This window comes from Mauremys reevesii, linkage group 2, assembly GCF_016161935.1.
Source record: "Mauremys reevesii isolate NIE-2019 linkage group 2, ASM1616193v1, whole genome shotgun sequence".
Classification (NCBI taxonomy): Eukaryota; Metazoa; Chordata; order Testudines; family Geoemydidae; genus Mauremys; species Mauremys reevesii.
Window position 1 is genome coordinate 70062011 of NC_052624.1, and position 16235 is coordinate 70078245.

The 16235-nt window shown below is 40.9% G+C and overlaps 1 protein-coding gene across 4 annotated transcripts in view; it reads left to right on the plus strand.

Moving 5' to 3' along the window:
- The window catches only part of LOC120396698 (ubiquitin-conjugating enzyme E2 E2), a 310840-nt gene that overhangs the window by 4661 nt on the left and 289944 nt on the right, over nucleotides 1-16235 (plus strand). For all 4 annotated transcript variants that reach the window (XM_039521736.1, XM_039521735.1, XM_039521738.1 and 1 more), the window contains exon 2: nucleotides 4861-5049. In XM_039521736.1, the coding sequence (XP_039377670.1) occupies nucleotides 4861-5049 (189 nt within the window). The remainder of the gene's footprint in view (nucleotides 1-4860; nucleotides 5050-16235) is intronic.

Sequence of the window (16235 nt, forward strand, 5' to 3'; positions counted from 1 at the left end):
GACTTAGCCCCATCAATTCCCCCTTTTCCACCCCCCCACCACATCCCTCCTGCCTCTGTTCCTCTCCCAGGGTCCTAGAAATGCCTTCTCTCTGTCTTTCTACAAGAACACCTGCATCTTCCAGCAATACCTCCTTCCCCTACAATACTCCCCCACACAGGCAAAGGCCACCTTCTTTTGCCCTTCTTATCATCCCTGTATCCTCACCAGTACTTCTGTATCGTTTGCTCTCCTCTCCATTACCGTTCTATCTCCTAGAAATACCCTTTCCTCTCCTTAGTACCCTGCTCTTAAACACCCCTTATCCTCTCTCTCTGCATTCATGCACAAACACATAGAGGGATCAAATAATTCCTTCCCCCATTATCCACTTATCTCCCAGTTATCACTGTTATAACCCCTTGCCCCGAGGAGTGGGATGGGGAGCAACCCCTCCCCCTTCCAGAAATACATAAAGATGGGAATTGGTAAATACAAGCAAGGACTGGTTTCAGAGTAAGGAATTGTACCCTATGCAACAGCCCCCTCTCTAGCAGAGATGGATCTAAACCACCCCACTGCACGATGACAGGAGCAAAGTAATCCCTTAGCTCATTTTGCCCAACCTCCATCTCTTCCTCATATAACCCCTGTGCCTTCCTTACAAAGTCTTCTCCTTCCATCATCCACTGTCACCTATTTCTCACCCCAATCCTTTTCCTTCCATCCTCTCTCTTTCCTCCTTCTCCCTACTGCTGTCCTCCTCCACACAAAGTATCTGGAAAGTGCAGGATAAATGTCATTTTGAAAAGTGCCTGTTTCAGTCTCCTGCTATCTTCTAGTACTGCATAATTATTGCACATTGTGTCTCTGACATGTGCCTCCCCCTCCCCCTCCAGGCAGCAGGAAAATAGGCGAGGTGTGTGTGTGTGTGTGTGTTTCAGTCTAGAGCTGCAGAAGCAGCTTTTTATTTCTTTCTGGGTTCCTCTCTCAACCATAGACACTGGCCTGGCTGGCTAGAAATCGGACTCCTCCTGTTTTCTCTCCTGAAATGTTTTGATCTTTTTGCCCTTTATGGTTTCTAATGAAGATCAAGTGAGGTGGCTGCTCCTGCTGCTTCTTTTCATGGACCCAGCAGAAAAGTTCAATTTATCTTTGCTTATAGGAATTAAGGCAGCTTTAGAAAGACCTCATCACTGGCTCAGCTGCCCTCAGGACCTATCTGCACATTGCCAGGATTTCTTTCCCTAGCTGCTGTTTGTTTGGATTTTTTGGGGGGAGGGGAAGCATGGGATAAATGGAAGAAGTAGGTTCTCTTGAACATGTTTGACTTCAAATTTATAGATGGGGTTTGATACCAAGGTCTCTGAAGAATCATGATGTGTTCAGGGAAATACTTTTAATCCCCCTTCTGTTCCCTCCATCCAGTTCTCGTAACACAAGGGCAGCAGAGGGTTTCAATTTTGAATGTGGCATAATTTAGCAGTCCAGAGAATTGGACACAGTCTTTTGCTTTTCTCTTTGCACTGAGATGAGTCTTGGGGATATTTGGCTTCAAGAAATATTTTGTGTGTGTTTGTTTAATTGCACTGAAATGTTTTCCCACAATGTCATTCCCCCTGTTGATGTTTCCACTCTCCTGTTGTTCGTTGTTTTTCTTCTTTTGGCCACATATTTGAAGGTCTGACTTCACAGACCCTTTTAAATATCCTTTTATTGAGGTTAAATTTAACTTTCGATGCTTAAATAAAATATAACTTGATTTTTATTTAAATAAAATAAAAGGGAGAGTATGGAAAATATTTGCCTCTGAGAGAGCAAAATAAGAAAATAGCCAGACATTAAATGACAGATTTAAACATTTTTGTGTTGTAAAAGCTGGCATTATTTGTTACAGTAATTATACACTATGGGCTACTGTTTCTGCATATGTCTGTTGGGTAGTAACCTGAACTCACGAAGTGAGTACAGCAGTTCTTGGATAATAGTAATATATATAGCAGAATCATCCACAGCAGACCTTCTGTGGACATAAGCTTAATTAAAAAATGTTGCTGATTTTTTTTTTTTTTTTTTTTTGGCCAACAGTTAGAAAGTATACATATGTTGTATGGATAATCCTCTCATTCTAAAATTAAATGTTAATGGGAGATCAATATCCGAACTTGCAGGGCAAATAAAGAATATCTCAAATGTTTTAAGGAAATATTAGATTGTTTTACTTCTGTATAAAAACAGAAAATATATCTCTACGTAGCTGCAGAGTCAAAATGTGCAATTAATAATTGTATGACGTGTAGCTGTAGCAATATTGGTCCCAGGATATTGGAGAGACAAGGTGGGTGAGGTAATTTTTTAACTTGTCTCTCACCAACAGAAGTTGGTCCAATGAAAGATATTACCTTGCCCACCTTGTCTCATTTAATAATTGTAACACAATCTTGAAGCTATCAGTATATACAGTAGCTTGTGTTTATTAACTTAAAGCTTTGTTTTTCTCCCTTAAGACTTGACAACTGGAATGTAGATACATAAAGATTAACTTGTGTAAAATGTGAAATATGGAAAAGACAATGTTATGTCTCTGCTGTAGGAAAAAATTAAGAAATAAAAAAATTGTTTACTCTTAACTATAGAAGTAAATAATGCATCATTTTCCATTCTTAAATGCAACACTAAGTCTGTACAATATAACCATTTTCATAATCAAAACAAAAAAAGAGCTGATACTGATTAAGGTTAATCTATTCTAGCTTCCATCATAATCAACTGGTGTTCTCTCTAAGAATTCTGAATCCCACCCCTCCAAACCTTAACTGCTTTGATAAACAGTCAGTCATATAAATTAAGCGGAGGGACTTAATTCAAATGAAAGTATCGGGCCCTCATTGGAGACCATTATTTAAGCAACATGTATACTATTTTTGATACATTTAAGATTTTTGGTAATGCTTCTAACTGCAGAACATTCTTCTTTTCAGTATGCAACTAAACAATTTTTGGTCCTTTGTTTGCTTTACTTTTTTTTTTTTCTTCTTCCAATGCCACCTCAGTGACACTGAAGTTTTTTCTTCTTTCCACTGTCCTCTTTCCATATATGTGGTGGCAGTACTGTCTGGATATAAGATTTGCATCCTAATGTTCAGTTACAAATTGTTAAACTTTTAGTGGGTTATATGAGCAAACTATCACAAATTTTACATCATATTTTTTAGAGCAGGGGTTCTCAAACTTCACTGCAGTGCAGCCCCCTTCTGACAACAAATTACTACACAACCTGCGGAGGGGGGACCGAAGCCTGAGCCTGCCTGAGCTCCACTGTCGTGTGTGGCAGAGGCAAAGTCTGAGGGCTTCAGACATAGGCGGGGGGAAGGGGCCTGTAACCTGAGCCCCACCACTCAGGGCTAAAGCCCTCAGGCTTTGGCCCCAGACAGTGGGGCTTGGGCTTTGGCCCTAGCAAGTCTAATGCCAACTCTCGTGACCCCTTTAAAATGGGGTTGTGACCCACTTTGGGGTCCTGACCCACAGTTTGAGAACTGCTGTTTTAGAGTCAGTCTGGAATCCTGATTTAGGCTCTTGAGAGAAAATTGCAGCATATTATAATTGAGATGTACAGTTTTCTGTAACTGGTGTTCTGCGTATGGTTTCTGTATATGGCTAAAAGGATAAACGAGACAAAGTTCACAGACTAAAACAATATTGAACATAAACCTCATTGTGCACTGTAGATCAGATTCTGATGTTAATTACATCTGTACAATTCCACTGAGTTCATGTAGGTTGCACAGATGTAACTGAGCAAAAGTTGGCCCTATGTGTTGTTAAAGTTGTTCTTTTAATAAAAAATCACAAAGAGAACATAGTGATGTCACTGAGGTAAAGGGCCTTCTAGTGTTGCTTCAGATTTCTTATAGATTCGGTTAGCAATCAATGCCACCGCATCTGGCAATCTTAGATCTAACCCCCAAGAAAAAGCCTTAATTTACAACAGAGAAGTCATAATATTAACTTCAACCATTTTAATTTAAACAGTCTATAGTTGAAGAAATGCAGTGATTAAAGTGAAGGAAGAAAAGAAGACTATAGCTAAATATTACAAGTGTGAGAACTAGACATATAAAATATATTGAGATAAAGTTAGATTTCTCGGTGACTAGTGTTCATTGACAGTTTTATAGTCTGATCTCCTCTGCTCACAAACAGGCTTCAGCAGTGCAGATTTCCTTACATTTCCCCACTAATGTGCTTACTCCCTGGTGTGGGAGTATCATCTCTAGCTACGAAACGTTAGGCTTAAAAGGACATAGAAACGGAACTTTCTCCATCAAGTGTGCCAACCAAAATGTGAATTCTATAAAGTGGAAACCCATCCACCGGGAGTTGGAGTTAGCCCAGACTTCTTATGTGTGGGCTAATGAATGGTCTTAAAATAGTAACGACTTCCAGTTACTAACAAAAGGGACCTGATTTGAACCAGTGTCCTAGAGGTGAAAGACTCTTCATCCCATCACCAATCCTTTGAGCTATCCACTCCATTAACACTGGATTGTCTTACTCATTCTGTTTTATTTGCCACTTACCCAGAATAAATGTTATCTCCCTTTAGATATTTTTCATATATGTAAAAGGGTTTTTCATATTTTGTTGTATACTTTTTAGTTGGTGTAAAATGACTATCTTTTGAGTTATTGTATAGACATTTATGGCTAGATTCTTCAATACTGCAGACTAAAATAGTGCAATATAAAGAGTACTGTATTAAGTAAGTGATTTTTTTTCACCCTGTTTTATCTCTATTTAAAAAAAAGAAAAGAAAAGTCAGTAACAATACTATCAGACATTTTAAGAAAAGACTCCTTACTCACCTTTGTCTTTTTTTAGCCCAGAGTCTAAAATGTCCACTGAAGGGCAAAGAGTTGATGATAGCCCAAGCACTAGTGGAGGCAGCTCTGATGGAGACCAACGTGAGGGTGTTCAGCAAGAGCAAGAAAGGGAGCAGGTTCAACCCAAGAAGAAGGAGGGCAAGATCTCTAGCAAAACAGCCGCTAAACTATCAACTAGTGCTAAAAGGTACCCTGCTCTTTGTAGCCCTTTTTTTGGTAAAGATGGGCATCAGCCTAATTCATTGTTTTATTACAATATAATTGAATCTGTACGTTAGTTCTTTGATTGGGGTTCCAAAATGACCTGTATGCTGCTGCTTCATTTTTATTTATTTATTTTGACAGACTGGTTTGTTTTCACCTGGGTTTAATATTAGCTTGCATGATAGAAACTGACACTGTTTTATTCTTAGTGTAACTCGGGCAGTTTTTTGTATTCTTATGAAGTGTGTGTATAAGAAAGAGAGAGAGAAACTTGTCAGTGTAACTTAGAGTTAATTAACCATAAACATTTCAGACAAGTCAGTAATTCAGTGTGCTAGGAGACTACTGTAATACCTGTCACTACAAAGTACCGCATTTTCTTGTCCCACATGGTCAAGTCAGAACAAATGTGTTTTTGTTTCATTATATTAAACCATGGAATGTCTTAATTCTGTTTTTGATTTTTTTTTCCCCCTTCCCGAGAGGAATGGTAGAATTGGAGAATAGCTATTTAAGTGACCTCACGCTGTCACATCAGTCACTGGTTCATTGGCATGCCTGGACTGTGCAGAGGAAGCTCTGTCGCATCAGCATTACTTTAGGCAGCAATGTTCAAAACCTATTAAAGGGAACCCAAATACAGTGCAAATTTAAGAGTTTATATAGAACCCAAATTTGCAGACCTAACTCATGCAGAACTCTGAGCCTGATTCGTCACTAATTTACACCAGTCTAAATTAGGAGTTACTGTTGTAAAACTAGTATAAAGGAGAGGAGAATCAGGCCCCCTTTGCATTCATTTGGAGTTTCCTGTAAATATGGTATGTGGCACCAGGCTGCAAATACTAGTGTGTGTACATTTTAATTCATACATTTTACCTTACCTTGGCTTGATAGCATATGATTTATTTGTACCAGCCTCACAGATCTAAACCTCCCTTCGTATCCCCTCCTGTATCTTAATGAGTCACTCTCCATCCTGCCAGTGATGCCAGTATTGATCACTCATTTTGTCCTTTTTTCTGTGTATCTTCATGCTTTCATTTTATTCAAGGATAATCTTCCTTTATGTAGCCTGTGGAGCCAATGCCCTCTTCCCTCCCCTGCCTTTCAAATCTTTCCTCAAGGTCCACTTCTACCATGATGCTTACAGAAGATTATCTAGCCATTATCAGTTGGCAGAGGATCAGTGGGGATACTAATATCTAACTTTTAATATTTTATAGCTAAAGGGAGGAGAATGATTGTTAATAACTTAGAACAAGCAAATTGTGCAAATACCTGGTCTTTGTAGTTGCTACTACTTCTAACCTTGCCCATGCTCACAAATCATCTCCTATAGTTGCATATACTTGTTGTCTTGTAGCCTTTTTAGAACAGAGCCTGCATGTTCCTGTGTTTGTACAGTGTCTAGAACAATGATACCATGATTCTGACTGGGGCCTGTGGACACTACGGTATTAAAAAATTAATGATGATGTCAGAAGTTGGGCTATTATACTTAGTTTTGTGTCTTCAAAGCTTAGAGCTCTTATTAACATGCATTTAGCAATGATAAAATTACTTAAACCTTTTAAAATGTAATCATATCTGCTTGTGGTTTCTGCTGAAACTAATTATTCCAATTGCAGACAGATACATTTGCCAATCAGATTGTAAAACTGCTGTTTTACATGTATAGTCCTATCAAAAAAAAATTATGAATGTGAAAGTTGAAATGTGTTTTCCAAGAACTATGCTTCTTAAAAGTGTTTGGATATGTTTAAATATATTTATAGTTTAATATTTCTGTAAAGTAGTAAGAGACTTATTTAGATGTTAGTCTTATCAACATTGGTAACTGCATAGTCACTTCAGTTAAAGTTGTTTCTACTTTCTTATCCAAACCCCATTTTCAATGGCTTGTAACTCCACTTACGAATTACTTAGGCTGAAAATTTAATATACAAGTTCTTAGCTTGATGAGGTGGCTGTTTTGAACATATGTGAAAATCTGTTGGAATGTTTTAAGAATATGGAGAAGAAAGTAAACTTCTAAAGTGTCCTGTTGCCTTTTTATTTACCACTTGCAAGGAGTAGCTTGGGGGGGGGGGGGAAGGAAATTTGAAAGGTACTTGGTTGGTTGGTGGGTGATAACTGATTGCTTGGGCTTTGGTTCGTTGTGTTTTGTCTGGATGTAATAAATCAATATGTGATATTAAGACAAACACCTTACAGCAGTGGTTTTCAAACTTTTTTTCTGGGGACCCACTTGAAGAAAATTGGTGGTGCCTGTGACCCAATGAAGCTGGGTATGAGGGGTTTGGGTTGTGGGAGAGGCTCAAGGCTGGGGCAGAGGGTTGGGATGCGGCGGTGAGGGCTGCAGGGTGGGGCCAGGAATGAGGGTTTCAGGGTGTGGGAGGAGGCTCTGGGCTGGGGCAGGGGCGCAGGGTGCAGGTGTTATACCAATAGAATAAAAACCAGCAGGATCTTAAGAGGGATAAGGCAAAGATGCCACATTTATTGTAAATATAATAATAAAGCAAAAGATAAAAGCAAACGTCGCTGTTTAACTACTTATTCCTTACACACACACACACTTACGTATATTTCATTCACACAGTCATTCATTCAAGTTCTGTATAGGTGTTCTAGTTACCAGCCTAGAAGTTGCTCATGCCAAGTTACTGACCCGGTATCTTGGCCATGAGGATGGAGCCGAGTCTGTGTCAGATGCACCTTATGCTCCTGGAGGTTGGCAGCAGAACCAGAGACTCAAAGTCCTCAGTCTTTGGAGTTCATTCTTGTAGAAATTAATTCCTATGTTAGTCTATGGGAGCTGTTTCATCCTGCTGTTGCTGACTCAATCAGCAGATGGCACATTCCTGGTGGCTCCACACTGTTCTCATCCTTCCAGGTGTTGGGGTGGATCCCAGTTTACCCTCCGGGGGTTGTCTGGTGGTCCACTTGACACATTCTTCGGCCGATGGATACTCCCTTTCTAGGCTGGCACCTCCCTAACCATTCATGTATATCAAGCATTCGTCAACATACGTTCCATATCTTAACCATATTTTAATTTACTGTCTCCACTACTTTTGGGGTGTGTGTTAATTCCTATGAGACTACTGGCCCTGTAATCACAGAGGGTGGGGGGTCTGTTTGTTTACATTGTATCAATTACAGCTTAAGGCTAGCATAGTGTTTACTTCAAGAACAAAGTCAATTAACTTGTTTGTAAGTTTTACATAGTAATAGAGTATCTTTCACGGGACAGATACAATCAATGGTTCCTGCAGACAGGAGCTTACAAGTTTTAACAGAACTAAAAGATTTTTGTACTTGGTGAAACTGGGAGGTCACCGTCACTTGGGGGAATCACTGTTAGTACCTTATTTAATATCCCTACACAGGAAGTGGGGAAGGGATAGCTCAGTAGTTTGAGCATTGGCCTGCTAAACCTAGGGTTGTGAGTTCAATCCTTGAGGGGGCCATTTAGGGAACTGGGGTAAAAATCTGCCTGGGGATTGGTCCTGCTTTGAGCAGGAGGTTGGACTAGATGATCTCCTTAGGTCTCTTCCAAGCCTGATAGCCTATGATTCTAAGGGGTCAGGGCTCTGGGCCTGGGGTGCAGGCTCTGAGGTGGGGCTGGGGATGAGGGGTTTAGGGTGCAGGAGGCTTAGGGCTGGGGCAGGGGGACAGGGCTCTGGGCTGGAGGTGCAGGCTCTGGGATGAGGCCAGGTATGAGGGGTTTGGTGTGCAAGAAGGGGTTCTGGGTTTGGGGGGTTCAGGGCTGTGGCAGGGGATTGGAGCCCTGGGTTGGGTCATGAACTTACCTCTGGTGACTCCTGGTCAGTGGCGCAGTGGCAGGCTTCCCGCCTGTCCTCAAACCATGGACTGCACTGCACCCTGGATGCGGCCAGCAGCAGGTCCGGCTCGTAGGCGGACGCATGCAAGCGGCTCCGCACGGCTCTCACCTGCAGGCATTGTCCCCCCCAGCTCCCATTGGCCGGTTCCAGGCCAATGGGAGTGCAGAGCCGGTGCTCAGGGCAGGGGCAGCAACCAGAGCCCCGTGACCCTCCTACCTAGAGGCCAGACCCGCCACTGCCCGCTTCCGGAGCGCAGCTCAGTGTTGGAACAATTAGGCACTAGCCTGCCTTAGTTGGGCAGCACCACCAATGGGACTTTTAACGTCCTAATCAGTGGTGCTGACCAGAGCCGCTAGGGTTCCTGGGTGCTGAGCAAGGCGACCCAGTACTGGGTTTCTGTAAACACGACTTAATAGGACTGCTTGCAGGATTAGAGGTATAGCAATTTACTTGAAATGTTCACCTCTTCAAAATTAATAGTGAGTTTACCAGTTGATTGTGAAGAAAGACTGCGCACATATTTTGCGGAAACCAATTTCTGCTCTCTGTTACGTACATGTAACCCCACTGAATCCAGTCGTTACTCTAAAATCCCAATAAAGTTTGCATAATGGAGGACAGAATTTCATCCAGTAACTGTTTTTAATAACTCTAAAATAAATCAGGAATCAACACAATTGAAATTGGTAGAATAATTTAAAGCATCCAGCTTTTACATGCATTATAGTTATTAGACAGCACTGGAAAACTAATACAACTCTGGAGTTTAGTCTTATTCCAAGTGCTAAATTATAGTCTACAGACTGCAGGCTTCATTCTGATCTGAGTTTGGAAGTCATGCATTGTCACACCCTTGAAAAATCTATTCGTGCATGTGGAAGTGTAGTAGCAATCTTTTTTTTTAGATACATTATCCTGAATAATTACCCCGTGTATCTCAGATTATAATTAAGATCTAAGGAATTGTAATATGAGTTTTCTTGCTGCGTATTATAAATTTGACTCTAAAAGTAATTTCACTTATAAGTCACTTCAGCAATATTAGTTTTTTATATAAATCAATAGAAGGAAATGTTCATTTATGTGTGAAATGTGCTCCAAGATGTTCTATAATATATATTCTCTGTAGGGCGCTACCTCGGCAATTTAATGCTCCCTAAAATGGCTTGATTTTGAGGGAAGTGTGAGGCATTTTGTGCTTCACTGTATTCCTGAGTTTTGTTAGTTATGTAGCATTATCAACATTCTTTTTAATTAGTTTTTGGTGGTTAATTTAATTGCAAATATTGCAGTCATAGAATGTTCATCTTACTTTGAGTTTTCTTCTGTCAGCATTCTGTGTTGACTTGTTTTTCTATTTTTCCTTTTTCTTTTTTCTCCTCACCCTCATTTAGTGGGTTTCTTTGTGTGGTTCCAGTAGAAGAGTGATAAGTTTGGGATATGTGGGTCAGCTGATAAGGCATCTAAGATGCCCAGAAACCATAGCTATTAGTGCGATAGAAGTACCTGGATAGAACAGAATTTTATTGCAAGTAGCCTTTTGCCTCCTTAGACTGAATATTAACCGGTAACTAAGGCCTGATTTTGTTTAAAAAATATAGGCTTTCTGCTATTCGCATCAGTGGAAGTACTGATTTAGATGCATCAAAAAGGCAGAATACTATTGCGACCTTTCATATTGCAGTGTCCCTCAATGTGACTACTTCTAGGGTTAGTTGCTACACAGGTAATAGCTTACAGTATATGTCATATTGTGTACCATTCCTTCCATTTGCCTTACCCAGGGGGTGTCACCTTAAATAGTAACCTTCCTTACCTAACATGTCAGGATTGAAAAACTCACACTGCACATCATAATTACAGGTCAGACATGAAACTGAATTGCTGTCCTTAAAAAGAGAAGGTATCTTATGTCTTAAATAGCCAATCTTAGCACGACCTTTGGATTGAGAGAAGTGTATCCATTCTTGCTTAGCATAATAGCTTAACAGATAGAAATAGTATTCTGATGGGCTCTCTGCTCTTGAGGTTGCTAGTTTAAAACCTGTCATTTTGTCTTTGGTCTGCAAATTTTTGTGTTGAACTGTGAATTTATGAAACTGAGTTATGTAGCCTTTTGTTCCTGGAAAGATATTAAAACATCAACTAAGTCATGGATATTTTGTTTGTTGAAATACAATCATAGAGAAGTGGGCCATCCATAACCTTTCTAAATAACAGAGAGGGTTGCCATAATATAATAGTATTTTTAAATGTTTGGCAACAAGTATTATACTTGACAAGCCAAAAGTGACAGACAAAATACTGAAAAAGGAAAACAACTCCATGAATATTTTTTTTAAGTTGGCATTTATAAGTGTTCCTAATATATTCTGTTCTCCTGCTTCAACAGTCATTCTTAGTTCAATTTCCAAGGACTCTGTTCTGTCGCAACTTTTGAAAGAGTGAAATATATAATAGGGTTTGCCCTGTTTTAAAATGTGGTCTACATTTTCTCCAATCTGGGTTATTGGGTTGCCTAATGTTTATGTGAAGGGAGGCACATAACCCAGAAAAATGGAAGCAATAAAATGAGTTTCTAGGAAAAATAACTACATGCCAATAAATAGCAGGACCTGAGCCTCTCTAGCGTATTCAGTCCTCAATCTTTTCCTCATAAAAATGCTAGAGTACTTACTTTACAAGTGACAGCAAGCAATCCTGCTAGTCTTACAGCAATAGTTCATATTTATTGATAATATTGGACAGCACTTTTAAATTTGAAAAAGCTTGTCCTAGATTAGCTAATCCTTTCAGGGTAGATAAGTATTTACCCCATCTGTAAAATGGGGGAACACGGAGGGGGAGGTTGTGACTTTTCTAAGACCATAAAAGAAGCATCTGAGTGACGCTGCAAATTGGGTGTTCTTGGTACCCAGTCCTGGATTCTGACTACTAGAGCATGCTTCTCTCTCACCAGTCAAATAATAACATAATAGTACTAATAAAAATTAAAACTGATATGTATTTTCATTTTTTATTGTATAATACAGCCTGGCATTGCTAAATATAAATACATTTGGGCAGAAAATCTGTTGGCAACAAAATCCATGGGCATAGTTGCCAAGGGGGAGGAAGGAAACCCTGTGGTTTCTGAGGGATCCTTCAGAGGCTACAGCAATCTGTGTATTGGTTCCTGTGCCTCTGCTGTCTCTGGATTATCCACTCCACTCTCAGGTGGTGTAGCTCCACTGAAGCCATGCTACTAGGGTTTCTCACCATTGAAGGGTCCCTGCAGAATAGGTTATACTGCTAGAGTCTGTATATCCTTTACTAACTCCGTGGGATTTACCATGAACAAGGAATTATGTGCCTCCCCTCCATTGTCTGTTTCTGAAATGAGTTTACCAGGGAGACCGTCAACAGAGTATTGGCAGCACTACCACGGTCTGTGTGTAGTAAAGTTGATCTACATGTAGGAGACCATTAATATAGGGACTTTGGGTACATGATCTGGTCATTTACATGCAATTTCAACAATAAAATTCAAATACAGTTGGTATTTATATTTCAAACACCTGCTACTGTAACACATATTCAGGACTTAAATACAAGGTAGCGTGCCGTTTCATTTTTGTGGCTAGAGGTGCAAGGTACTGTGATTTCTTCCCTCCATCTCATCCCCAATGAAATTCTTGCTTCTGCTCATCTTCTAGGGGCCAGAAACGGCAAAACAAATAGCAGTTAAGACAATTAAGCACAAATATTCTCATGTTTGTCCTAACAGCATCTTTAAAAAATAATCAGATCTATCGACATCAACCAGAAGACTCTAATCATTGTACTAGGGCCTAATATGAGGTGAGGGCAGGAGAGACACCCACAACTTGCCCTCTCCCTTCTGGAAAGAAGGGGAGGAAGTTAGATGTAGAAGGATACAGAAAATGGAAGATTTGTAGTTTAGGACATGGGGCAATGTCTGTTCTCATTCTTGTCTTAATGTTTCATATGCCTCGTGATATGATGAAGTATCAGCTGCTGTATATAGGTGTTCAAAATGAGGATGTAGTCCAGGGGTTGGCAAACTAAAGCTCACCAGCTGTTTTAATCTGACCCTCGAGCTCTTGCTGGGGAACAGGGTCTGGGGCTTGCCCCACTCTGGCGCTACAGCACGGGAGCAGGGTGGGTGGCTGTTCCACGCAGCTCCCGAAAACAGCAGCATAGCTCCACTCCATCTCCTAGTGTAGGGGCAGCCAGGGTGCTACGCTCTTCATGCTGCCCCCACCCGAAGCACACACCCCCCTGCAGTTCCCGTTGGCTGAAAACCATGGCCAGTGGGAGTTGCATGAGTGGTGCCTGTGGACAGGGCAGCGTGCAAAGCTGCCTGGCCGCACCTCCGCATAGGAGCTGGAGAAGGGACATGCCGCTGCTTTTGGGAGTTGCTCGAGGTAAGCACCACCCAGAGCATGCACCCCTGAGCTCCCCCCATGCCCCAATCCCCTGTCCCAGCCCTGATCCCCCCTCCCACCCTTCAAAGCCCTCGGTCCCAGCCTGGAGCACCCTACTGCATCCAACCCCCTCCTCCCCAGCCCCACCCCAGAGCCTGCACCCCCAACCGGAGCCTAGACTCCTTCTTGCATCCCAACCCCCTGCCCCAGCACTGACCCCCCCCCCTTCTGCCTGTTGAACACCTCAATACCAGCCCAGAGCACCCTCCTGCACCCCAAAATCCTCATCCCCAGCCTGGATCCCCTTCCTGCACCCTGAGCTCCTCATTTCTGGCCCCAACCAGAGCCCTCATCCCCCCACACCCAAACCCCAATTTTGTGAGCGTTCATGGCCCACCATACAATTTCTATTCCTAGATGTGACCCTTGAGCCAAAAAGTTTGCCCACCCCTGGTATAGTCCTAGATGTGGTGCATTTTCAGTGCCATTCAGTTAAACTTGCCAGAGAGAAAAATACATACGCCACAAAACTGAAGGAGATTTCTATGTTTTCTACATATTTCTACGTAAGTGTTCACGTGATCTAAATGAGGGGATGTGCAAATTTTGTAAGCAAAATAGGATTTTATATAATTTTGAACTGGAAAAAGGATATTTTAAGTATGGAGAAAAAAAATTTTTAGGGGATAAAAGTAAAACCAAGTACACTTTTAATACTTAAAGGTGGGGAGAAGAGGAGAGAGAAGTCTAGCAAAGATTTTTTTTTTTAAAAATGGTAGTATTTGGTATGTTGACCCACTTAAAATTCTCATATTTTTTTTACAGTGGATTTTTTTTTTAGCATTTCTCCAATTACTTTTTTCCAAATATCAGTTAAGAAATTTTAATGGTTTTTAATTGAGGTAGATACCGGCTATTGAAATATACAATATAGTGAAGTATTTACATTCTCTAGCAATTGGAATCATCAAACCCATTTTATTTCTTTCCTTGCGCAGAAGTATCTTGCAAATTTCCCCACAACCCCATATACACACATGTGCACACACATCCTCCCGAAGTTATTTGAGAATAGGACTAATATAGGAGGTAGCATTTTATTTTTGGCTGGTTCCTTTACCTTCTTAGGCCTGGTCTACACTGGGGGGCGGGGTCGATGTAAGATACACAACTTCAGCTACGGGAATAGCATAGCTGAAGTCCATGTATCTTATTTCGACTTACCTCCCATCCTCACAGCACGGGATCGATGGCTGCGGCTCCCCCGTCGACTCCGCTTCCACTGCTCGCCCTGGTGGAGTTCTGGAGTCAATGGGAGCATGTTCGGGGGTCGATATATTGTGTCTAGACGAGACGTGATATATCGATCCCCGATAGATTGATCACTACCTGCCGATCTGGCGGGTAGTCTGGACGTACCCTTTGGCTACAAACAAACAAATGAATCACAAAATGCATTCTTAATGGAACAAGAGGAGTATTGATAGTGGTTTTGGCCTAGTTTTTAAAAAGGTATTTAGTCATTGCTGTGCTGAGCATTGCCTAACTGTTTTAGAAATCTCAATCTCATTTTCAAAAGGGATATAGACACTGACTGTTGATGGAATTGAAACGTGTTGTTTAAAAAGAGATGTATGCTACTAAAGCTCCTAGGAGATATGGTGATAAAAGTATTAGGCATTGGTACATTTAAGAATCTGGGCATTTGAGATTATCTTCCACATCCAGGACTTAGAATTAGAATAAATTGCTTATTTTTATCTTAAGTGCTCTAATATATCTGAATGTTTACCTTGGGGGAAATCAGTTTCTTTACTCATGTTTGTGTGTAGAATATGTGGTGGTGGCTTATAACAAGATACACGTGTGCCTTAGGCCAGGCTTGAGCTCTCTGTTGCTAAGATTTAGCATGTATCTTGGGGAAAGGTAATTTGGCCACTCCAATTTTCTTCATTGAGGTGATAAAAGCATTGAATACCTGCTTCTTTAGCCCAGATCTCTAGAACGGGGGAGAGCATTCAGCAATGTTGAATTATTCCTTTTTCCCCCTGGATGCTGTAGAAAACTCTCCAGGCTGTGGTTGAACACCTTTGTAGTCAGGTTTTGGATGGATGTGACTAGGTTTACAGGGTGTGTGGTCTGGAGAGCCTCTATAGATGGCATGCTACCCTGTCAAATCTATACTGATGGGTGGACTCCTGCTTTATACTTTTTTAAATTCATTTGGGGGAAGAGGGATGATATGGCCCAGCACAGATGGGGAAGATAAAGAAATATAATGCCATAGATCATAGTTGTGCTACTGTTCTGGGACTTGGCATAGGGATGCAGCCCTCACTACGATGTGCCAAACTCTGTGGAATTCTCAGTGCTTGGGTTATCGGAGTCTGTTTTCAGAGCTGTGGGGTACTCAGCACATATGAAAATCAGCGTATGAAGTCTGTATCTTTAGACCCCTAATTTTTCAAAATTTTGGTCACTTTTTTCAGTGTATGCATTGCCTTACCATAATAAGCCTGTCCACAGACATAATCTGGTTCTTTTATGAGGCTGGTTCATTCGGCATCCTTTCTGACAAAACACTGGTAACGATTTTTAAATAAGATCTATGAGCTGGGTCTGACTAGATTGTGTGTGCCACACCAAAAAAAAGTGTGGGGGAGGTTATGTATATTTGGTTTAGGTTTAAACATATAAAGGACCAAATTTACTCCCAACAGAACTGGGTGAACTGAAAATTAAAAACTTAACAAAAAAAAAAAGACATTGCAGCCTGACTTTTGTCAAATATTTTGTTAAGCGGTTTTATGAAACTTTGACATCAACTTTCCATTACAGATGAGAACTAACTATATATCTTAGTATTAACTACAGTAGATATTTTTCATAAAGTT